The sequence below is a fragment of the Lagenorhynchus albirostris genome, chromosome 3, assembly GCF_949774975.1.
Source record: "Lagenorhynchus albirostris chromosome 3, mLagAlb1.1, whole genome shotgun sequence".
Classification (NCBI taxonomy): Eukaryota; Metazoa; Chordata; class Mammalia; order Artiodactyla; family Delphinidae; genus Lagenorhynchus; species Lagenorhynchus albirostris.
Window position 1 is genome coordinate 90,871,943 of NC_083097.1, and position 26,645 is coordinate 90,898,587.

Here is a 26,645-nt window from a genome sequence, read left to right on the forward strand (position 1 = left end):
AGTGAAAATATTCTCTTTCCAAACAACAAGCCATCAACATGCAGGAGAAGTAGTGCTTATGTTTGGGGATTATGAATTTACTCCATTAATTACCTGACAGAGTCCTATTGTATCAGTCCTAATAGTCGTTTCTACTTCAGCATTCCTGGGTCTCTTACTCTTGGTGGAAGTAAATGGAATTTTCAGGACATTGTCATTAGGAAAAGATTCTAGAAATGGAACTTAGGTCTTTTCTCCAGTCTCCATGGAGTTGTGTCAGGGTTGGTATTCTTGTTAACCAAAATCAGAACACATCTGAATTTGTGAAGACTATTGTGTCAAAAATTAGTCATTAATGTAATTGTCTAAAGTGAAGACCTATAAAATCTTATTGTCTAAAAGGATAATTGGTCACTATAATGAGGGCCATTTGTGAGTGCCTTTTGGGGTCCTGGCAGTGGCAGGGCATTTTGCTAACCATGATCTCATTAAATCCTCACAGCAACACATATACAAGGTAGGCCTTGATATATACATTTTGTAGACCAGATAACTGAGGATCAGAGTGTTCCGTTAACTACCATTAGGTCACTCAGTTTACATTGGATCTAATAATTACAACAACACTAATTAAATGAAACTGGACTCAAGTACATTAGATTCCAAAGCATATGATTTTTCTACCATGCCGTGCTGCTGCTATGTAAGCAAATGCCAGTACTCTTAATACTCAAAAATAAAACTTCAAATTAGTAATGTAACATTTTGTTCTGCTTAAGTGTTGGCTTAACTTAAACATTAATATATATATATATATATACTTGTTTTTCAACCATGGATATTTTAAATACGTCTTCCTTTATGCAATTTTATCTGGCTACATATGAAGAAAACATATACTTTGATTTGGACTAGATTTAAAGTCTACTTTTCCCAGAAGCTTGGCTCTGAAGGGAAAAATAAAAGTGAGGTAGTAGAAAGGGACACAGGATAAATGGAGGCTTATTTATTATTTTAAGCTGGCACACTGGTAACACATTAATTTGCTGATGGGAAGGAGGCTACAGGATGGGGAAGCAGGAGAGATCTGTGGGAGAAGGACTTTTATTTGGAACATTCCAGAGAAGACACTGAAGGAATAAGATCTAGAGCCACATAAAAGGATTTGTTTTAAAAAAAAGTTTCCCTCTTCCTCAGAAGCATAGTCAAGCTGCAGCAGAATCAAAGGACCTACAATAGTCACAACAATGTTGAAAAAGAGGACTTAATATCAGGGCTGGGATATAATTCTAGCCTACTTACAAACTAACAAGTTAGCCTTGTACACCTTCATGGATGTTGGGAAAAGATATGAGACTCCTGGTCAGAGTCCCCTGGGGGCATCACAGCAGGCTCAAATGGATGCCTGCAGACAGAGTAGGGTGTGTTCCAGGAGAGGAAATAACTTATATTGTCCATAAACAGGCAAATGAACAAACAAAATGTACAATGGAATATCATTCACCAATGAAAAGGAACGTTCCTTTGATATATATACTGTAACATGGATGAACCTCAAATACATTATGCTAAGTTAAAAAAAAAAAAACAGACAGGAAAGACTACATATTTTATGACTCCATTTATCTGGAATTTCCAGAAGGGGCAAACCTATAGAGACAGAAAGCAAAGCAGTGGTTGCCTAGGGCTGGGAATGGGATTCTGTTGGGGGAGAGGAGAGTGTAAGAGGTTTAAGTAGCTCAGACTTGATAAGCTTTATTCTTTCAGTATTGTTGAAGAGAAATTGATCTCCTAACAATGGCTGGGAGAGAATGGAATAGGACACTTGAGGAAAGAAGTCGTAAAGCTTGGAAATGTGAGAACAGACAAGAATAAGGACTTTCCAGAAGCACTAAGGATCTGCTGAGGCCAGAGGCTATGTGTTTTTGGAGAATCTGGTCTGTGTTAGTTTATATTGTTGGTTAAATCTCTCCATATCTTTAGTACAGTTTTTGACAGCATCTTTTTCCCTTGGTTTTTATCTTACTTTTTGGTTTTCTTTATCTTGATCCCTTTCTTGAGTTCCTCTTCCTCTTTTCATCCCTTAAATGTCTGCCTTTCCTAAAGTTCTTCATACATTCTCCGTAGGTAAATTGAATGCTCTCTTGTGGCTTCAGTCACATTGGTGACTGTTGTCTCAGCAGAGATGGAAACAGTATTTTCAACAATCTGCTAGACATTTTCACCTGCAAGTCCCATAGGCACCTCTAAATCAATATGTCCTGAAATGAACTCAGCATCTTTCCCTCAACTCTCAATCTTGCTTTTCCTCCCTACTTCTGTGAACTGACCTAACAGCTAAGCTAATCACTGATTTCTCCCTCTTCCTCTCACTTCTCCCTGCCCCCCTCCCCATAATTCTTTCTGTGAGCAGCTCTCAAATCCATTCCCTCTCCCCTTTCCCATTGCTTCTGTCCTTTTGAGCCTTCACATTCTCTTTCCCATTGCAATAGACTCCTAACTGGCATTAGTTTCACTCTCTTCCATCCATCTATGTTTAAAGCACTCATTTGATCACAGATCAGCCCAGAAGGCTACTCACTACTTTTAGTTCAAGGAAATTCTTTTAAACATGGCAAACAAAACCCCTTACAGTCTGGCCTCATTCTACCATTTCAGATTCACTACCCACTTTATTCTCTTCTCACTACCGTGTTAACCAGAGGACGTTATCTTCACCCTCAAGTAGCTCACGGTCTAGAAGAGGGAAAGTAAACTGTGATATGGACCCAAATATTACTTTTAATACTACCATCACCTCCAAAAAAAGTGTACTAGGCTTATAGAGACAACCACACTATCACAAGATAAAAAAATAAAGGATGACAAGGGACTAAAAAAATAAAGATAAGAATCAGTAGTACACAAAATACCTATCACAAGATACTTTGCATTTGCTAGAGACTGGTCACAAATTTGGCTGTAAGAATTCATGTGGGGAAGATAAATGCTATAATTGGGGCATAAACACAGTACATTGGTTACAAATTAAGGGGGTCTTCTAAGCCAGAAATGACTTCAGGGAGCTAATAGAGCCTTTTGAGCTGAATCTTAAATGGGAAATAGAAAATTGGCAGGTGAAGGGTAGAGGGAAGGGCAAAGTGATGGCCAAGGCAGAGCACACTGACGGGGGGGTTAGATATGAGTATCTTCATGTGCATCTTAAAAGCTGTTCTAGACAGAAAGCAAGCAATTTTTAGATATTTGTCAGATGAATGATTGAATAAACTCTATGCTCTTGGGCAATTTATATGTCTTTGGGTCAGGCTTTTCATTTATAGTATGAGAGAATTGGACTGGGAATCCCTTAGGCCCATTGCCAGGTCTACAATTTGATTTGGCCTCCTCTTTCTCCTATGCTGTCAACTCTTCGGCCAGCACCCACAATGATCCGCAATTCCCTCACTCTCTCCCTAGCTTCTCAAATTTAACAGGTGCTAGTAGTACCCTTTGAAACTGTTTTTCTTAAAGCATATGAATTTAATACTCTTTGGGAGAGTTCTTAGAAAAAGCATCAATACAGACAAAGGTGACATGAATGTAATAAGAAAAAGCAGTGAACGAAGCTTCTGTAGGAGGGGTAGATTTACACAGGGTACAGCGGAATTCATTTAAATACAGTTTTGTATGTAGCAGCATAATGATGTACTGGCAGCCCTTAAAACTTGGTTCCTGAAACTCCTATTATTATTAGGGGCTTTTACCCTGTGTCATTCAATCCTTCAGTACACATTTTCACCAGACCAATGTCTTTCTCATATAAACTTACAGTCATCTAATAACATGTCCATTTAAGAAAAAGCTGCCATTGGTCGGGAGAGCAGTAGGGCTCTTAATCTTTGTGCCAGGAAGTCTGAGGGCCTCAGGATATGATTGGATTAGAGCTCTTCAGCTGCATTGTCTGTGCTAACTGCTGGGCTGGAGATGAGCTCAATTCAATTTGCAGCAATTAAGGTGACAGAAGCAAATGTACAAAAGTCATATTTTAAAGCAGATCCTTGGAGAGAAATAGGCATTGCCTGTGTTTTCTCATCCTACGAGTTTAAAATGATGAGAAGAAAAACAGTCCCAACTGTGGGAAAGAGCATGTGGGCCAACATAGCAAACAGTGGAAGTAAAAGGCATGGTCTTGGAGTGATAACGCCTATCGAGGCCAAAGAATCACAGCCTGGGAGTCGAAGGAAACACACGCCATTGTGATTCCTTCCCAGATCTCCAGATGTAGCTAGGCCTGTTAGTGACTGAGAGACCTGTAGGAACTGGGACACCAGGGCAGCCTTTTGGGTCAGTGTTGTGATTAAAATCCTAGGAGAGATTTTATTTTTAGCACAGCTTACAATGGAGCAACAGGAAATTGTGCAGCATAGCTAAAAACTACATGGCCCTGGACCTTTGAAAATGATCTTAAAACGCAGATAGCATCTTAACTGCCTTCTTATTATGTAAGAAACATGAAAAGGAAATTACTAAATCTGAAAAGAAATATAGCGATAAGTATGTTTAAATACAAAAGACAAAAATATCAACCAAAATTATTCTCCTATTTTTACAGCTCTAAAACCCCTATAATGATTGAACGTATTGTTGCTTCTAAAAATTGAAGTCACTAGTATATTTTGCATAAAGCTATAAACTCTTAACTGTGTATATGTGGTTCAACTTACTTGGCATTTTTTTTTAATTTCAACTAAATTTTTTGTAGGAATTGTTATTTGTTGCCTCATGAAACAAATACTCTATTTTGCTGAATTGAATCACTTTGATTTTGTTCAAAATAAGTTTCTAAAAAGATCCATGTTATTACAATAATATCTAGGAACTATGTAACTGTGAGTTTATTCCTAAGGACAACAATCACGTTTCTACCTGTTGCATGTTGCTTTGGGAAGCATGTACACATACAGCAGTTCTCCCTCTGGATCCATGGCCAGTGTGCTTGCAACAGGTGAGCATCACTTCCCAGTCCAGTACTTTTGTTCTACATGATAAGGAACATAGGCAAAGGAGTTGTCCAGATGTCCACAGTCTGAAATTTTTCTGGCATCCATTCACCTAGCAATTAGTATTGATTCCACAAATATTTATTGACCGCCTACTGTGAGCAAGACTTGGAGCGAGGCTCCATGGGTGATCAAAGCAACAGTCTAGTGAGAAGGCTAAGAATTTTTCCCACAATACCCAGCAGAAGACATCGACCAAACACATCTGCTGTAGTCTTGCTACCTAAATGAAGAGAAAAAGATTGCACGATTTCACTTTCCTTTGTTTGGTCACTAATATCTTCACCTACAATCTTAGCTCTAAGTTACAAACCTGCATTTGCAACTTGAGAAGTTCCCTGCTATTGCTCTTCCCAGTCAGTCATGGATGGCCTGGCTCAACTTATAAAATATTTTAAATTGAATGTCTGAGTTTCAGAGACCTATCCCTGTGACACTCTGATGAACAAATCAGCTGGGAACAAAATTCCTTTTAGCAGAAGGAGCCTGGAAGAGAAACAGTTGAGTTCTGATGGTAGGACCAAACTATGGTGTGCAGAGTTCACGTGAGACGAGGTGGGGAAGGCACCTGCATTTGTGCTCCTGCCCCACACGTCTGCTCTAGAGATGTTTCTGACAAAAAAACTAATAAATTTCTTGGCTGTACAAACCTTAGTATAACATATATTACATCTATGATGATGTATTTATTAGTAATTTCTCTACTATCTGTGGTCTCATCTGGGGCAGAACCCAAATCTTATTCTTTATTAAATCCAGCAAGTACCTGGCTCACATTAGTCAGTTAAAAATATTGATTAAATATCATTACCCCATCCTCACAATCTAATCCTCACTGTAGTCTTGGTCCTTTCTCTTAGAACAGTTTCCCTTCTCTCCAATCCCATACTCCGCCCCTACACCTATCCTACCCCCAGCTCCCACTCTCCCTACAGCTAGAAAACTTCTGTACATCCTTCAGGTCTGAACTACCTCTGGAATCCTTTTCTCACCCTGCATAGCCTCCAAAATAAATTGCCTGCCCTTTCTAGGAGCTCCCAGGCCATTCTCTAATATCTCTATCACAGCGTTTAGCACACTGTGTTGATTGTTGTCTGTCTACCCATACCAAGAGAAACCCCATGAGTGCAGAGGCCATGTCTGGTTTACTACTGAGTGCCCAGCACATGGTGGTCATTCCATAATATTTATTGAATAAATAAATGAATGGATATATTTGTTAGAATGCATCCTCTCCATTAATTAGATGAAGTATATTACTAATTTAATGTATATATTATAGAAAATTAATGAAATTTTCACCATTCTTCTTATACCTACTATTCTTACCTCTATGCTACCTGAAAACAGCTCCCAAGAAAGTTCACTCCTCCATCCAGCCAGTCACTAGACATTCACACAAGGACATGTTCTGAACACAGGCATTTAACCCTAAATTATATCAAAATGAAAATGCATAAATATCATATTTAGGTCAAAGCTTGAGAATTCATAATAAAGCAAATGATAGGAAATTCTAGTGGCTGAAGCACTTCCTGTCTAAGGGGTGGGGATGCTCATAAGAACTCATGTGTATTTAACAGACAAGGAGGGATTCCCATCAGGAAGGCCGCACATGGTTGTGCAAGTTGGTTCTGTAACAACCCCAAAGAGTACTTCTTGCATAAACTGAGCCATGAGTAGCACTCCCTGGAGGGGTATCACAAAGCTGTTGTGGTAAAGCTCTAGTCCTGAAGAGTGACCATGGGAAAATCCACACTGTTTATGGCAGGCAGGAGGTAACTGATTCTCTCCCCTTCTGGGGAGAATGGGAGATGGAAAAAAAAAGTTAATTATCAGCCATTCTTTTCCATCATCTTTGTAACAACTCCCTTCCTTTAACAACTGGAGAAAACCAAGCAGGTGCAGCACACAGAGGATGCACTAATTACATTTGTGTTGGCTGATGGATGTACCACAGAATCCACATTTAGAGAGCAACGCAGAGGATAATGCAATGGTAGCCGAAGTTCTCAACTTACACTGACACAATAGTCCTTCTTTTCCCCTTCTCTCATACTCTATTTAACAATGTTCAGAAAGTATAGTTCAAGAAACCATTTCAATTAAAATTTTAGTAAGTAGATTATGTAACTTAATCATGAGTTGGAAAAATTCGTATTCTAAGGAAATATCATATGAAAACTTATTTTTAAGAACCAATTAATATTAACTCCCTGAATATTTTAATCTATTCTCACATTTTATTTGACCCTGGTGCATAACAGGTATCCAATAAATAAAAAGGTGAGGAGGGATATTCCATCTTTCATCCTTTAAAAATATGATGAGTTTGTGTTTCTTGGCAATGTTCAAAATAATTGAATGGAGAAAGTCGGAATTTTTGCATCAATATAGCTTTTCTTGTAATACATCTCTTTTATTTTGTCCTATCTGTTCTGTTCATACCCTATTTTGTAAACATTTTCAAAATTCAGCTAACACCAGCTACTTTGAGAACTTAAAACTTCTTGCTGCAACATTAAAGAAAGAAGGTACTTTCTGAAAAATAACTATACTATTTGAGGTACTAACCATCTAAGAAAAATTTCAATCCAAAATTACAAAAAGTCAACAATTTTTTAGAATTGTTTTTTGTTGTTTTGTCTCGTTTTGAATTGACCTTTTTCAAATGTCTTTACCACAACTTTTTGTCAGCTGAAAACATCTTGTGCAAGTTGGTGATCTACAGTCTATCAAAAATGTTTTCTCTTGAAATTCTGGGAAGACAGAAACCACAACAAAGTAGTCTTTCAGTCTTCCCAAATATCCCCATAAGAATAGACAGAGAAACTAGGACTAAAAAACCAAAACCTCACTGACAGTATCTATAGCAAAACCAGATGACAAGGTATCTCCATGAAGCTAAAATATGAGTGAATGAGGACAAACTAATGACAATTTGCAAGAGCCACATGGTATTAGCATTTATGTAAGAAGAAGCAAAGGAAGCAAGAGAGCATGTGATGGAACTAAGAATAGGAGAACACTCAAATCTCTAAAATCTCCAAATCTTTGGGAGCAGGATGGGCCAGTATAAGAAGAAAGCTGAGGGCTTTTCTTTTTTTTTTTTTTTTTTTTCGCGGTACGCCGGCCCCTCGCTGTTGTGGCCTCTCCCGTTGTGGAGCACAGGCTCCGGACACTGAGGCTCAGCGTCCATGGCTCACGGTCCCAGCCGCTCCGCGGCATGTGGGATCTTCCCGGACCGGGGCAGGAACACGTATCCCCTGCATCAGCAGGTGGACTCCCAACCACTGCGCCACCAGGGAAGCCCAGCTGAGGGCTTTTTGGTATGCAAATTTTCGAGAAGTGCGAGGGCTACACCCACAGTAAGGTTTGAAGAGACTAATGCAGTCAAGGCCCTGTGAACTCATGAAATTAATATCTAAAGCCTCTTTGGGGGGGAAAAAAACCTGTGTTTAGGAGAAACTTCTGGAAAGAGACTTTAGTAATCAGAGTAGAGATGGTAGAGGAAAGGGAATGATGTTCCAGATAGAGAAGAGATCTCAGAAAGTATGTTTCCAATTTTTGAATGCTTCATGAAAGTAACCGGAAAGTCGAGAGCCATGAAACTAGAATAGATATCCTGACCTACCACTCTGTCAAAAGGTTAAGAAAACAAATTTAACTGAGATGTGGCTCAGTTAATTACAATACAAAATGATTATAAGAGGACAGAAAATAAGGAGTAGAATAGGGTCCCCTTAGGCAGTGAAAGCATGTCGGGAGGATATGCCCACAAAATAGATGAAATTATAACTTAATATTGCAAAATAAACTAAAATTAAGAAAATCATAGTAAAAAGAACAATGTAAATCAAAAGTAGAAAAACTTTAATTAAAGTATGCTTGTTTTACAGTATTAGTTTCAGGTGTACAACGTAGTGATTAAATATTTTTATAGATTATACTCCACTTAAAGTTATTACAAAACAATGGCTATATGTACCTGTGCTGTTCAATATATCCTTGTTGCTTATCTGTTTTATACATAGTAGTTTGTGTCTTAATCCCTCACCCTTATCGTGCCCCTCCCTTCTCCCCTCTCCCCACTGGTAACCACTTGTTTGTTCTCTTTGTGAATCTGTTTCTGTTTTGTTATATATATTAGTTTGTTTTATTTTTTAGATTTCACATATAAGTGATAGCATAGAGTATTTGTCTTTCTCTGTCTGACTTATTTCACAAAGCATAATTCTCTCTAGGTCCATTCACATTGTTGCAAATGGCAGAATTTCATTCATTTTTTTTAAATTGTTACAAATATTTATTAAAAAGTGCAATTCAAAGTTTAGGCAAGAACATCATTGCAAACCACACACACACAAAGGGAAAACAAAAGCCCAACACAAACAAAAAAACAAGATACAAACAAAACAAGAAAAAAAAGTTAGCATGCTAAGGAATGGACCCCAAGAGATGAGGAGACAGAAGTCAAAGCTAGAACTCTACCCAGATGTTGCTGTGCTTCCCAAGTGCAAAAGAAGGTGGAGAGGAGAGACCTGCAGCCTCTACCACTAAGTGCTGGCTCTGGGTTCAGCTGCTACTTCAATATTAGGTTTTCATCAGGGAGGTTATAAAAGTATCCTATATACATGTGTACACTGGAGGCGTTTTAAAAGTCATCAGAAGCTTGAAGTGTATAGTGTCTCAGCAGTTTCAGTTACTAAAGCCCAGTTAAAGCGTCTGTCATTTAAATTTGGATTGGCTTAGTTATTTGAATGGATGATAAAATCGAATTGTGAATGAAAATGGCTGAGTAATATTCCATTATGTATATATACCACATCTTTATCCATTCATCTGTTGATGGGCACTTAGGTTCCTTCCATATCTTGGCCCTTGTAAATAATTCTGCTGTGAACATTGGGGTGCATGTAACTTTTTGAATTAGTGTTTTCGTTTTCTTTGGATATATACCCAGGAGTGAAATTGCTGGATCATATGGTAGTTCTATTTTCAGTTTTTTGAAGAACCTTTATACTGTTTTCCAGTATGGTTGCACCAATTTACATTCCCACCAACAGTGCACAGGAGTTCCCTTTTTCCCACATCCTTGCCAACATTTGTTATTTGTGGGTTTTTTTATGATAACCATTCTGTAAGGTGTGAAGTGATATTTCACTATGATTCTGATTGGCATTTCTCTGATGATCAGTGATGTTAAGCATCTTTATATGTGCCTATTGGCCATCTGTAGGTTTTCTTTGGGTAAAAGTCTATTCTGGTCTTCTGCCCATTTTTTAATCAGCTTGCTTGTTTTTCTGATATTGACTTATATGAGCTCTTTATATATGTTAGATATTAATTCCTTATTGTTCATATCATTTACAGATGTTTTCTCCCATTCAGTAGGTTGTCTTTTCATTTTGTAAGTGGTTTCCTTTGCAATGCAAAAACTTTTAAATTTAATTAGGTCCCATTTGCTTACTTTTGCTTTTACTTCTTTTGCTTAGGAGACAGATCTGATAAAATATTGCTATAATTTATGTCAAAGAGTATTCTGCTTACAATCTCTTCTAGGGGTTTTATGGTTTCAGGTCTTACATTTACGTCTTTAATCCATTTTGAGTTTATTTTTGTATATGCCATGAAGAAATGTTCTAATCTCATTCTTACACAAGTAGCTGTACAGTTTTCCTAGTACCACTTATTGAAGGGACTGTCTTTTCTCCATTGTATACTCTTGCCTCTTTTGTCATATATTAATTGACTATAAGTGTGTAGGTTTATTTCTGGGCTGTCTATTCTGTTCCACTGATCTATGTATCTGTTTTTGTACCAGTTCCATGCTGCTTTGATTACTGTAGCTTTGTAGTATAGTCTGAAGGCAGGGACCGTGATACCTCCAGCTTTGTTCTTTTTTCCCAAGATTGCTTTCGAAACTTGGGGTTTTTTATGGTTCCATAGAAATTTTAGGATTATTTATTCTAGTTCTGTGGAAAATGTCATGGGTAGTTTGATAGGGATTGCATTAAATCTGTAGATTGCTTTGGGTAGTATGGAAATTTTAACAATATTAATTCTTCCAATCCAAGAACATGGGATATCTTTTCATTTCTTTGTATCACCTTCAATTTCCTTCATCAGTGTTTTATAGTTTTCAAAGTATAGGTCTTTCACTTCCTTGGTTAAGTTTATTCCTAGGCATTTTATTCTTTTTGACACAATTTTAAACAGGATTATTTTCTTCCTTTCTCTTTCTGGTAGTTCATTATTAGTGTATTGAAAAGCAATAGATTTCTGTATATTAATCTTGCATCTTGCAATTTGCCTGAATTCATTTATTAGTTCTTATAGTTTTTTTGTAGAGACTTTAGGATTTTCTATATTATAGTATCATGTCATCTGCAGATAGTTACAGTTTTACCTCTTCCCTCCCAATTTGGATGATTTTACTTCTTTTTCTTGTTGGATTTCTGTGGCTAAGACTTCCAATACTGTGTTAAATAGAAGTGGAGAGCATGGACATCCTTGTCTTCTTCCTGACTTTAGAGGAAAGGCTCTTAGCTTTTCACTGTTGAGTATGTTATTAGCTATGGGTTTTTTTTTTTATATGGGTTTGTCTTAAATGGCCTTTATTATTGTGAGATATGTTCCTTCTATACCCAGTTTGATGAGAGTTTTTATCATGAATGGATGCTGAATTTTGTCAAATGCTTTTTCTGCATCTATTGAGATGATCATGTGATTTTTATCCTTCCTTTTGTTAATGTGGTGCATCACATTGATTGATATGCAAATATTGAACTGTCCTTGCATCCTTGGAATAAATCCCACTTGATCATAGTGTATGATCCTTTTTTATATATTGTTGAATTTGGTTTGCTAATATTTCATTGAGGATTTTTGCATCTATATTCATCAGAGATATTGGCCCATAATTTTCTTTGTTTTGTATTGTCTTTGGCGTTTTGGTACCAGGGTAATGGTGGCCTCAGAGAATAAATTTTGGAGTTTTCCCTCCTCTTAAATTTTTTGGAATAGTCTGAGAAGGATAGATATTAATTCTCTTTTATATGTTTGCTAGAATTCCCCTATGAAGCTGTCTGCTCCTGGACTTATGTTTGCTGGGAGTTTTTTTTTTTTTATTATTACAAATTCAATTTCAGTATTACTGATCAGTCTGTTCAGATTGTCTGTTTCTTCCTGATTTAGTCTTGACAGGTTGTATGTTTCTAGAAAATTTTCTATCTCTTCTAGGTTGTCAAATTTGTTGGCATTTAACTGTTCACGGTATTCTCTTACGATTTTTTTTTGTATCTCTGTGGTATTTGTTGTTATTTCTCTTCTTTCATTTCTTATTTTGTTTATTTGGGTCCATAAAGTAGAAAACCTCTTATATGTGTGTAATTGCATACCCCAAAGAAGAAAACCAAAGCAATGGAAGAAAATAAATATGAAACATTCTAACTCAGGAAAATTCTTGAAATTAAAAAAGGAAAGACTTTAATTTCAAAGAATAATTTCTTGCCCAGATCTATACAAAAAGAGCAAGTCATTTATTTGGAAAAGAAAAGCAGATGAGAGAGAGTGAGTGAGGGAATGGGAGAGAGGAGCTACAGGTAAAAAGAGAATAAGAGACATATCAACCAATCAATTGCATGAACCTTATTTGGATATTGATTCAAAAAAACAAACAAACAAATTTTAACATGTTTAATACAATTAGAAAGTTGAAACACTGCGTATTTGATAATATTAAGGAATTGTAATTTATGGACATAACGGCATTGTAGTTATGATTTTTAAAAGGTCCTTTATTTTTAGAGATACCTCCTTAAATATCTATAAATGAAATTATATGATGTCTGATATTTGCTTTAAAATAATAAAGGAGGAAGGGAAGTAATTAATTAGATAGATAAAACAACATTGGCCATGAATTGATAATTGCTGAAGCAGTGTGACAGTTAAATGGGATGGTTCATGGTATATTGCCTACTTGGTATATGTTTTAAATGATTTGCAATACAAAGTTTAAAAAGAATTTTTTGTCCTCAATAAGATGGAAACTTCAAGCCTAGGCAAAATAAATGTTTTCCATTTTCCTAAATAAACCTAAAGACTTCTAGAGTGCCAACTTGAAATCTTTCCCCTTGTTTCATGGTAGCCTGCTGCAATTGTTTAGATAAATCTTCTTTAACGTTAATTTAACTTCTTTTAACATCTACTCAACTGGATGCATGTGTCTGAGAAGGATTTCATGGGTTTTTTTTAGGATTGTGGAAAAGGGATATTATAGTGAACGAGATGCTGCAGATGCTGTCAAACAAATCTGGAGGCAGTTGCTGTAAGTATGAAGTGACAACAATAGTGTAACTCTGGGTAATGTCTTCCTTTTACAGAATCATCATTTAGGAAGTGTATATCTGTGACAAGCCGTAAAATTTACAGGAAAACAGTATGAAATATTTACTAGAAAATGTTGAACAAATTTATATTTTCTATTGATAACTCAAACTCTGAAAGATGCAGTCCTCATATGTAATGCCATAAGTTTGTAAAAATCATTTCCGTTCTATTATTATGAATCAGATCAGACTTTGGTGCCTATAGTTGTTCTTTTCTCTCTCTTTTCCATTTCTTTAGTTTATCTCTTTATTGTTTTTCTTGTTTGGTAAGGAAGTGGAAAAATGTTCAAGGAGATAAATATAGACCTTAGAGCATAGAGATTATTAATTTTTCTTTCAAGAGAAGAAATGAGTAAATTAGGAGAAAAATTCTGACAATTTTATTTTTTTTAAAGGGAGAAGTATGTTAACATTTTAAACTGGAATAAAGTTTTGTAAGTTAACGATGGAAACATGGACACACATTTACCAAAAAATATATATATATAATTTTGAGAAGTTGGTTTGTATTGAATTAATAAGGAAATATTTGCCTGAATAAAACAGACTCGACTGGTGCAAATCTTCCTATAGATTAGTGGTGTCTAGTATGTCCTGGGACACTTTGGTGATTTATTTATTGACTATAAATCCAGAACAAATTATTCTCTGAGTAAACAGGATGGGGCCCAAAGGGACATATTTATTAGGATCAGTTAAAGAGACAAATCTATAAAATATACCCATAATTAATATATATTCTATTAATCAGAGTCAGTTATATAACTAAAATCATTAGTCAATATCTTGAGGAGCCACAGTGACACAAGTACATGTCCTGTGAATTTTACCTACAACCAAAACAAGAAGGAGGGAAGGAGGAAGGAAGGAAGGAAGGAGGGAGGGAGGGAGGACTCTTGATACCTAACAAGCTTATGTACCAATTGTGGGTGGAAAAAAGAAATCCAGTCTTCACAATCTTTGCATAGGGCTGCTAGAAATAGAAGATCTGTGATCTAACAAAATCCATTATTGACATATCAACGCCAAGTTCATATGGCTTTATAACCCAGACTTTCCAAATTATTTTTTCCTATAAAGCGTTTTGATCTTTTTGCTATGGTGGGGGATTAAAAGTTTGAGGGCTTCCCTGGTGGCGCAAGGGCTTCCCTGGTGGCACAGTGGTTTGGAGTCCGCCTGCCGATGCAGGGGACGTGGGTTCTTGCCCCGGTCTGGGAGGGTCCCACATGCCACGGAGCGGCTGGGCCCGTGAGCTGTGGCTGCTGGGCCTGCGCGTCTGGAGCCTGTGCTCCACAACGGGAGAGGCCATAGTGGTGAGAGGCCAAAAAAAAAAAAAAAAGTTTGAATTTGGGGTGGATAAAAGCTGGAGAAGATGCCATGGAATTTTACTTTAAATACACAATGCAGTTCCTGATTATATGAATTTTGAATATCAAATTCATCTTTCACCACACCTAAAATAACCACTCCATTCCAGATTTTTCATCAGATACAATATATTTACCATCTTGGCTTCCTAAGCTTGCCAACTTGGGGATCGTTTTTAACTTTTCCATCACCTTCTCTCCTCACATCCACCTTCCCAACTTCAGTTGAATCTCTCTTCAAGTATCCATGAACATAATCCTGCTCCCTATGTCATGCTATGACTATTTCTAGCATGACTTTAAAAAACACTTCTGGTTGCTTCCAATTCCTATCTCTAAATATACATCTGTATATGTCTATCAATCCTCCTTTGCAGTCACTGTTTTCATTTTGTCCCTTTTGAGTTCAGTAATGGTAGTTTTATGGCTTACTTAAATACTCATTTTAAATCTTCTTTTTTCACTACTATGGTCCATAGATTATCTATTCAAGTAAACTTGCTGGCAGTGGCCCACTATCACTTTCCTCAAATCAGGCAGGCAGCTGGTATAGCAGTTAAGAGTACTTTGGGGACTTCCCTGATGGCGCAGTGGTTGAGAATCTGCCTGCCAATGCAGGGGACACGGGTTCGAGCCCTGGTCTGGGAAGATCCCACATGCCACGGAGCAGCTGAGCCCGTGAGCCACAACTACTGAGCCTGCGCGTCTGGAGCCTGTGCTCCGCATCAAGAGAGGCCGCGATAGTGAGAGGCCCGCGCATCGCGATGAAGAGTGGCCCCAGCTCGCCACAACTAGAGAAAGCCCTCACACAGAAAGGAAGACCCAACACAGCCAAAAATAAATAAATTAATCTTTAAAAAAAGAGCACTTTGGGAGTCAAACAGAGCTGGGTTCCGTTTCTAGATGTGCGAGCTTGGGTCTATCACTAAATACTTCTGAGCCTCAGTTTCCGCATGTAAAATAGGCATAACATTCAACCTAACAGCGTAGTGGAAAAGACTAAATGAGATAAGGTATGGAAATCATAGCAATCTACAAAGAAGAGGGAAAAGAGGATAAGCAACTTCAGACTCAGAATATTCATTTAAAGATGTATTACATCTTATAAATATATATATACATATACACTCCACAGCTGAGTACTAAAATAAAAGACAAATGACAATGGTAGGTGCTTAAAAATATTTGCCGAATAAATAAATGAAAATTTATCAAAATAGTCAGAAATAACCACTATTCTATATTTTGTCTTTCTAGATGATGTCACATTTACTGAAACATTCTTATAATCATTTTTCTACTCAATTCATATGAAACAAAACTATGTAATTTGCTTCCATTCATAAGATTCTTTTCTACTCCCTTACTATCATTTAATTCTTTTCCTTTCATTCAAAACTTACCTTCTTCAATATGTTTTTTCCGGTTGCCTCCATCCATTTAGGTCAGCTCTTGACTCTTTTGGCTTATCACAGTGGGCATGCTTCAATTTAGTGATACCTCGGGTGGCTGACTGGGAGAATTCTCATTCAGTGAATGAGAAATGGATGCTTTCAGCATCAGGATTTTCCCCCTGTTGGAGTTACATCAATTGAGGGATAAAAGAGCCACCAATAGAGATGGAGATGGAGGTGCTCCACATAGAACACAGGGACTAGAGTTCCTAGAACTCTGTTACCGGTCTGCAAAGATGGATTGGTTAGTCTACTGCTAATCTTAAATTTAAAACAAAAACTGTGTTATTTTACCTACTCATAAAGCTCTACAAAGCTCCAGTTTAGGAAGCAGGTTACCGCATTCAAGTCAAACATTCTTTGAAAGAAGTTTTATAAAAATCAGAGTTTCTCTGATTGCTGCCCCTAAGGGTTAACTTAGAGAAAAAAATTAATTTCCCTCAGTGTTTCACAGGTAGAAAGCAAACAATTTAAAACTTGTGAGAAGTAGCTGACATTTATGAAATAGTTTATTGTCAGCTACATGGCTATAGATAGCTATAAAAATAAGACAGTTGGGAACTCAAAGTAATCAGTGATATATCTCACATTTCCCCTGAATCACACACTTTTAAGACTGTATCTAGGCTGGTTTTTGAAAGCACAGAAGTAGAAAACTTCAAGATTAAAAATTTCTTGGGAAATATGTCACAGGCATAATGACACCCCTTAGGCAACAAATCTTGTAATCCTTCTCTTCCTCCTCACTTCATCCCAATTCTTGCCCCAAATATTTCACACTATTTGTCTGACTGTAATCTTACTCCTTCTGCATTTTAGCTTTAAATAGCATTTTTGAAAGCTTTTAAAATGAATATGAAAGATGTTTCCCGCTTTGCGTTTGAATTCATTCAGTTAGTCTTTAAGTGCAGATCTTTAAGCCTTCTTGAGTAGTCTATCTTCCTGAAATGAATTCAAGGTTGTCCCAAGTTAAACGGTCCAGTCAGTCTGGACATTCAGGAAGGGTCATCGTGTCATGTGTCATAAACCACAAGGCCAAACCTTAAAGCCCTCCTTTTCCATTTACTTGTAGAGATAACCAGGGACTGTTTCGTCTCCTCTGGCAGCTCACTATTGCCACCACCTCTAGTTCTTTCCTTGTTATCATTGCTATCCTACTGTTACTCTGTTTTCAAAGAAATTACTGTCCTTCTCTTTTTTCCACCCCTAATGCTGCCTCCCCTCTTTTGCTAACCACAGTTCTCTTGGGCATGTATTAATTTCAAAGCCATGAATTTGGAGCCTGGAGAAACTTGTAATATAGGAGTATACACTGAACTTAATAAAATAAAAGGAAATGGTTGAAAAACTATTAAATATGTTTGCTATCCCAACACAGAGATTTTTTTTGTTCAAATCGTTTTAAATATTATGGTGATGGGCGTGAAGAGTTGCAGACAAAAGCATCTCACCCTTTAAGGTTATGGAAAAAAATATGGTATCTGAACATCAAAGAAAAACAGGAAATGGACATGATTATAAGGATGCAGAAATAGTCGAAGCTCCTTTTGGTAAATTTTTAAAACCTGTAATCTCCCCTAAAAAAAGAACAAATTTAGCCTAATAGAGAATCAATCAATAAAGAACTAATGACTAGATAGTGAAGAACTGGAAAGGCAAAAGGGGAACACTAAGCTAATGTATTGTAGAGGGAGCAGCTTCGAGAAGCAGCCTCCTCTTGGACTGGAGAAACCAAGTAAAGAAGTTGAGATTATTAAAATTTAGAAGTTTAAAGGAGGTGCTCTATAGACCTGTGTGAAAGTTCACTGCTTGGCTAGGCTGGTGTCTCTTTTCTGACATCAGAGGCATTGCCCATGCAGCGGGCGCTCAGACCTTTGAGAACGGTGTTCTGGCCAGCTAGTGCTGGTGTTACTGAAGAGGGACTCTGGGATTGGTTCTGTGAGCACTGGAAAAGTGCAAACTGGAATTAGCAACTGCTATCGGAATGATCTGCCACTGCGGGGTTAAAAAGTGTTTCAAAGGTACATGGGAAGAACAAGCAGAAAGACAGACTCAGAAAGGGAGCAAGTCCCTTCATCCGCTTCAAGGCTTCCACTCTCTTCCTAGTGCCGTCTAATGGCAGAGCCAAACAGGAAACCAGCGGAGGAAAAGTGTCACTTGTAACTCAAGTCCCCACTTCACAAAGCGGACTATAGAAGGGCAGATATAAAGTTGAGAGACAATAGCTTAGTAAATGGTACCGGAAGTTATTTGAAAACAAAAATCAATTCTCAAAATTTCTGTTTCTATTCATAGATTCTTTAAAGTCTTCATAGTCTTTACTAATGTGTGTGAAATGGTTCTAGAGGTCAATGAATTCAAAACAAGTGCAGCAGCATTAAAAAAATTACCATCGGGCTTCCCTGGTGGCGCAGTGGTTGAGGGTCCGCCTGCCGATGCAGGGGACGTGGGTTCGTGCCCTGGTTCGGGAGAATCCCGAATGCCGCGGAGCGGCTGGGACCGCGAGCCGTGGCCACTGAGCCTGCGCGTCCGGAGCCTGTGCTCCGCCACGAGAGAGGCCACAGCAGTGAGAGGCCCGCGTACCAGAAAAAAAACAAAAACAAACAAAAAAACAAAAAAAAATTACCATCTAGGGACTTCCCTGGTGGTGCAGTGGTTAAGAATCCGCCTGCCAATGCAGGGGGCACGGGTTCGAGCCCTGGCCCGGGAAGATCCCACATGCCGCGGAGCAACTAAGCCCGTGCGCCACAACTACTGAGCCCGTCTGCCACAGCTACTGAAGTCCCCGCGCCTAGAGCCCGAGCTCCGCAACAAGAGAAGCCACCTCAATGAGAAGCCTACGCACCGCAGTGGAAAAGTAGTCCCCGCTCGCCGCAACTAGAGAAAGTCTGCGCGCAGCAACGAAGACCCAACGCAGCCAAAACTAAATAAATTTATTTTAAAGAAATTACTATCTATATTTACTACCAAGTACTATGCTTGATAACATTTATAGGTTTAATGGGCAGTATATATGTCATTCAGCTTTACATTATTTGACATGTTTAAGCCTTCTTCCACCTGACCTCTTATTCCTGTTGACAGAACCAGTGTACTTTTATAAAGATGGAAAAGGCTAAAACTTCTTCTCCCACCCTCCCTTGCAGCTAGTCAAGGGCATATGCCCTGATCCTCACCAATGAGTTTTGATGGGCAGTCTGCTTGTGAGTTATTAGAAAAGTTTCTCTTTAATAAAAGGAGAACCAGGGGAGGAAAGGTCTTTTCTCTTTTTCACTGTCATATTGGAGTCTGTGTATGAAGCTGGGAACTGCTTTTGCTGTCTTGTAATTATGAAGAGAAACATAACAATGTTGAAGAAGGCAGAGAAAAAAGTAGACATCATTGGAATTCTCCTGCTTGATATCTCATAGATGATAATGAGCTTCTCAAAATTTCTGCCACTTTAAATTGTATATCTTGTTACTTAAAGCAGAAAGATACTGAACTTCTTATTAAATAAACTTTTGAGTATATACTAATAATGGTTCTGTGGTCAGAGCAAATTGTATAGTTTTCTGTCTATCTAAACATAACATGAAGGGCATACTCCTAGATAAAAAGATTCTGGTCCCTCACATTTCTAAAAACTGAATTTCACTGAACGTAAAACACACATCCACATACTGATAAATGAGGATTAAATATGATTTGAAGGGACACTGAGGTTTAAGGTCATTAACAATAAGCTTGCTTCTGACACTTGTTCTTTGTTTTTGTGAATATTTTTCTCGCTTGGGTCCACTTATTGTCAATAGAAAGATTCTTCTGAGGACTTAATTAAGCAATGAGAGACTAAGAAAGAAAATGGGGGGGGCTGTTGTTTAAGTTTGTCGGTTCCTGTGGTATTTACATTTTTTTCTGGGGAGATTTTGTCTCTTGTTACTTCCATTTGAACGTTGATCTCTGGAGGGTGGATTTTAATGCAAGGCTCAGGCATTAAAACACTATAATGATAATTTTACCAGTAAAAAGTAAAAGTGGTTATATATTCTTACTAAGAATTGAGAGATTACATTCACCAGAGAAGAAATAACAAATAGTTCTGTTAATGTTCTAATTTTTTTATTTATAAACATAGAATAAAAAAGATCAATGGCTTAGGCATGGCATAGATATTTTATCAAAAAAAAATTTGGAGCAAAAAAAAAATCTACATTCTGAAAATTATATCTCAATATTAGGAACCTGGAGATCTAAAAATAATGCCTGGGAAGGAGGTTCCTTTCTCATTAAATGTTTCTGTACATCATTATCGACAATGATATCAAAAGTTTATCAAATTCTAAGTGGCCTTCTCTCTTTTGAGTCCAGGGAATCACAATAAATTCTAGAGTAAATATCTAGGAATTTTCCAAGTACTATATACAAAATATCATGTTAATTGTTACATTCTAAATGACTTGTTCTTTCTGTAAATGATGTCGGTAATTCAGTTCAACCATTAGCTGATTCTCTGGTATGTGCCAAAATCTTGGATACAGAGATTAAGAAGTTCATTAGTTTATAGAGCAGATAGACACATAAGCACACAGCTGTAAGATGACATATGTGCACCAATTGATGCGTTTTGCAACTTCAAAGACATCAGGGAGGGTGAAACCTATTCAAAACATCTAGAATGAAACTGAGTCAGAAAAATCTTGCCAGAGGATGTTATGTCTGTGTTGGGTTTTAAAAGAAAAATTGCTGTTTAGTAGTCAGCCAGTATGAAAAAAAGGGAATACCAGGAATACTCCTTTTCTCCCACAAATTTTTATAGAACATAATAGACCAAAGATGCAAAGGCATGAACTTCTGGTCTTTGGATATTGCTAGAAAGTAAAGTACACTTGGTGAGAACTGGGGTTTGAGCGAGAGGTATGGATCTTGTCCAGAGAGGCTTACATGAGAGAAGTTCCCATGTTTCTGTAGGTGAGGAGACTGTGAAAGACTTCTGCTGCAGGACCATCATCCTTCATGGGAGCATGAAGTCCAAAAGCAGGGCAGCCAGTTAAGAGGTTATGAAAATGTCCAGTCAAGAGATGAAGAGCATCTAAAAGGACATGGTTTGTGATTCTATGAATGAAATATGCTAACAGCTAAGCCCAGGATTCCCCTTGGGTCTTCACTGCCAATATTTATGAATGTTACATATGTGAAGACTTAGAGATTATGAGAAATAAACTAGAGTGGGGAACATGCATAGAAGAGGACTTAGAGGATTGATAAGAAATTCTCATCAAACTTCCTCACCTTTATTAACATTACAGTGCAGTCTCTTCTCCTCACTTCTCTGCCCACTTGCTCTCTGAGGCTTTACTCCATTCTCTTCCATACAGTTACACAGTTCCTCTAATGAACTTTTTCTTCAATTCCTATTTCCTTCACCTACATTTTTTTTTCCTTTTATACTCTCTTTTGCCTCTCCTCTAGCTGAGAACAAATGATGAAAAAAACAACAGCAAAAAATAACAAACATTTTAAGAGACCAACCAAAGCCTCTAGCCCAGGATGACCATATTCCCTACACACAACATGCACTGTAGGTCCTGAGGAGAGCTACAGAAAGTAAACATGAGACACAGTCCCTGCCTGGAAAGATTTAACAAGAAAAAGAGGGTAAAAAATAACATCTAAGTTTATCTTTCTTTGAAGGAAACACCTTGGGATTGAGGTGAATATCTTCACTATTCCAAAAGCCCATTGAAATGTCATGCACATGAGGTTACTGTGTAGATATGACCTGATTCTTACTTGATGTCCTTGCATTACAGTCTTTAGAGGTTCATTCACAGCTGTTCTGTCAGGCTTCAGTTGCTAAAGGAATGAGATTCACAGAATCCTTGACTTTGGAGCAGGAGAATTGGATGACCTCAAGTAAGGGTAGGAAAATTTTTTCTAGTTAACAGCGGCAGTATTAAAAAAAAAAAAGGCACAAAAAAGGAAACAAAATGTAGTAAGAGATCTACCCGCAGTTTCCTTATGAGGTCAGGAAAGGCACACATTTTTTCTGTTTCTATAGATGACCTACAAAGACTTAATGTGAATAAAGAAAAAGAAAAAAGATGGGAATTCAAGCTATAAGGGAATATGGTTTTAAGTAAAGTAATAAGTTTTAATTACATTTAAAAATGCTTATTCCAAGCAGGTGTGTATCAACCATGAGAGGAAGGATATTATCATATTATCATGATACCTTTTCTATTTTAAACAAACCTTACTCTAATTGGCAATTTGGCCTATTTTCTGTTCCTGTGATACAGTATTTCACATCTATGTATTCTGTTCCTCTAACCCTGAATGCTCTGAAAAGCTAAAATTCAGAAAAAGCTGAGCAAAGAATTCTACCACCCACAATGGGCGCTCTAGGAGGACAGTCTCTTCTTTACGTCAATATAGTTTATGTGTGACAATCTCTACCTATGGACTGCAAGGGAATGACTCAAGCTAAAAAGATTCCTTTGAAAATGATCCCCTTTTAGGAAAGAATTACCATGTGGGAAATATCAAAGTATTGTGGCTTGAAGGTGAACAATGATCCTTTCTTTGTATGTGTGCTTCTCTCCAAGGATGGTGGAGTAACTAAGGTTAGATTCTAGCTAACTATTTCTATGTTGTTTTTTCATTGATTATTTATTGGAGCATGGGGATGGGACCATGAAATTTATATCCTTGCTGTTGGGTAACAGTTGTCTGCCCCATAACTGAAGTACTCTCTGCCTTGAGGAAATGAAGTCCTATTTTGTATTATAAGGATGAATGTGAATCTTCTACTTATGATGTCTTTAACACATAAAAAATGAATTTTTATTTTGGGAATGGTTAATTCAGAAGTAGTGTGGAAAAATGAATCATCTGAAAGAGTCAGGTAAATATTTTTTTATTTCTGGGTCAGAAGAAGAGCTTTCAGGCAACATTATAATAATACTCTGTTAACTTCATTCCTTGAACATGGACTTTTGATTTTAATATTATTAAATAATTCAAGAACAAATTCTGCAAAAGTTTTACAAAGTATTTTGCCTGCCTCATAAATGAGAAATATAGACCTCAGTGAAGACGTCAAATTAACATACAGGTAGAGGCCTAGGTCATAGCTGTAGATTGCACCAGTCATGGAAACAGAAGGTTAACTTGGTTTTCTTGTGTTAGTCACTGTCTTTGGTCCCATCTCAAGTGTGTAGCTCCTGAATAAGGAGTGCTCACAAAAAATCCAGCTTACTCACTTTGGGTAAGATTCAGAGTTTCTCAATGGAAACAACAGGAACACTAGTTTCATTTGGGCAGGGCAGTTCTTTGTAGGTGTTTAGCATCACTGGCTATATTAACCTGTTCAGGCTGCTATAACAGAATACCACAGATTGGGTGGCTTAAAGAAAAAACATTTGTTTCCCACAGTTCCGGAAGTTAAAAGTCCCAGAACAGAATGCCAGCATGGTCAGATTCTTAGTGAGGGCTCTATCCTAGGTTTTAGACTACAGTCTTCTTGCCATGTCCTCACAAGGGAGAGAGAGCAAGCTCTGGTCTCTTCATCTTCTTATAAGGGCACTAATCCCATCACGAGGTCTCCACCCTCAAAACTTCATCTAAATCTACTTACTTCAAAAGGCTTCACCTCCAAATACCATCACACTGGGGATTAGGGCTTCAACATATGAACTCTGGGGGGACATAAACATTCAGTCCATACCACTAACCTCAATTCAGTACACTGAATGCCATAGGAGGCCAATACATTGTGACTACAAAAAAGAAAAAATTCTTTCACACAGTTTCCAATGCATCTAAGCGCAACTGTCCCCTTAATGTGTCTATTCTCACCTTCTCTCTCTGTCTCTTTGTCTCTGTCTCTCTCTCTCTCTCTCCCCCTCTCTCTTACTTTCAACCTCTCTCCCTTCCTCCTTCCTTCTCTCCCTTCCTATCTTTATTTTGTAAATTCCAGAGAATCATCACCATCCAAAGATCTAAAGAAATGGAACCACTATTGCAATATATGCAGTGTTGGACATACTAACAATTCTTACTAACTTTTTTGCCTACTTTAAAGAAAAATTTCAGTAACCACCAGAGGTTTCAAAATGTTCTCTTGACCTAGGACAAGAATACCCTTTCTCATTCCAGTGTTCCAGTTTATCTTTCTGCCTTTTGTAAATGTAATTTAAGGCCCCTTGGCAATATCCTCTTTATTTTTGGCTCATGAAAGTAGTGTGAAATAATTCTAATGCATTTTACATGCCATATATTTAATATTAATCTTCTGTGATTTCTGACCTCAGTGTTTCTTCCCAATTATTTATTTTGCTTAAAGTTTACAGAGCCTGCTCTGCTTATTTTTTTCGAGGAAATGGTTCCCTACATTTCATCAACCCATAAAATTTTGCTGGAATGTCAGGGCTCTCCCTATTATGTTATAAACAGTTGGTGAATTAAATAGATAACTATCAATACTTATCTGTGCTCAGGACACATAAAAATAGTCAAAACTCAGATTTTATTAATAGAATGTTCCACGTGTTTTTAAAGATATGTATAAGTTGCATGATTTTAGTGGCAAATGATGACCACCAAGAAAATGAATAGTGTATATACATAATTTGGAATGTAGACAAGGAAGATTCACATTTAACTGTCCTTTGTTTTCTTTATGTCGCAGTATATGTTGAACCGAAAGTACAGTAGTCCCCCTTATCTGGGGTTTTGCCTTCCTTAGTTTCAGTTACCCGCAGTCAACCATGGTCCAATAATATTAAGTGGAAAATTCCAGGAATAAACAATTTATAGTTTTAAATTGCACGCCGTTCTGAGTAGCGTGATGAAATCTTGCACCGTCTGGCTCCATCCCGCACCTGATATGAATCATCCCTTTGTCTAGCATATCCCACTAGTCATTTAGTTGCCATCTAGGTTATCAGATCGACTGTCACAGTATTGTGTGCTTGTATTCAGGTAACCCTTATTTTACTTAGTGATGGCCCCCTTTAAAGCACAAGAGTAGTGTTACTGGCAATTCGGATATGCCAAAGAGAGCCAAAAAGTGCCTCCTTTAAGTGAAAAGTTCAAAGTTCTTGGGTTAATAAGAAAGAAAAAAAAATCATGTGCTGAGGTTAGTAAGATCTACTAAGATCTATGGTAAGAATGAATCTTCTATGCATGAAATTGTGAAGAAGGAAAAAGAAATCCATGCTAGTTTTGCTGTAACCCCTGAAACTGCAGAAGTTATGGCCGCAGTGCATGATAAATGCTTAAGATGGAAAAGGCATTAAATTTTTACAACAAGATATTTTGAGAGAGGTAAAGTGATTAAAGAAACAGAATAGAGTTTCTACACACCAAAAAAAAAAAAAAAAAAAGATATGAGAGAGAGAGACACCACGTTCACATAACTTTTATTACAGTATATTATTATAATTATCCTATTTTATTGTTAGGTATTGTTATTAATCTCTTACTTTGCCTAATTTGTACATTAAATTTTATCATAAATACGTATGTATAGTAAAAGCAGAGTATATATAGGGTTCAGTACTATTTACGGTTTCAGGCATCTGCTGGGAATATTGGAATGTATCCCCTGCAAATAAGAGGCGGAGGGTGCATTGTAAAACTTTCAGCTCTAATTTTGATACAGCAGACCTGCAAGTTGGAGATTATTGCATTGGCATCTCTGTAGTGATCAATTTTCTTCAGATTTATTTTGTGTTACTTAAAAGACTTTCTTTGGATGTTTAGGATCCATCTTGATTTTTAAGATAAAATCATACATCATATCACACCATTTCCCCCCTTAACCCTCCAGTGTCTCCCCATCACAGCCACCCTCTATGCACGGCCCTCAGAGTCCTGCCTGGAAAGGCCTTCTGCTGACCTCATGATCCTCTTTCCATGGGCCTTCATTCACAGCATTCCAATGACCTTCTGTTTCACCAACATGAGAAGCTCTAGTCCAGAGAATTTTGAGCTCTTGTTTGAAACTAGAATATAAATTACCGGGTGTTTTGAACCTCTTTCTACTATGTCCTGCACTCATAATGGTTCATGGTGTATATTGGGCATTCCATAAATATTTGTTGGATGACTTGACTGACCAAAGATTGTTTATTGCTTCATTCATTTATTCATTCATTTATTCATTCATGCATTTACTCACCACCTAACCAAACAACTAAAACTATTTATTGAGCATATATTTAGACCCTAACACTATACACAGTAAGAGAGCACATGGCACGTGTGTGCCAAGAGTTTATGTTCTTTAGTTTACCATTTGCTAACTGCAAAATACCCAGTGTATTCATTTTCTATTTCTAACAAATTACCACAAATTTAGCAACTCAGAACAACTAATTATCTCTCAGATCTGTAGGTCTAAGTCCAGGGGGCTCTACTGGGTTCTCC

General features: G+C 37.4%; 1 protein-coding gene across 1 annotated transcript in view; it reads left to right on the forward strand.

Moving 5' to 3' along the window:
• Positions 1–26,645, forward strand: part of CAMK4 (calcium/calmodulin dependent protein kinase IV) — a 217,151-nt gene that overhangs the window by 145,566 nt on the left and 44,940 nt on the right. Inside the window, exons 5-6 of the mRNA XM_060146187.1 lie at positions 13,279–13,350; positions 18,786–18,798. Coding sequence (XP_060002170.1) covers positions 13,279–13,350; positions 18,786–18,798 — 85 coding nt within the window. The remainder of the gene's footprint in view (positions 1–13,278; positions 13,351–18,785; positions 18,799–26,645) is intronic.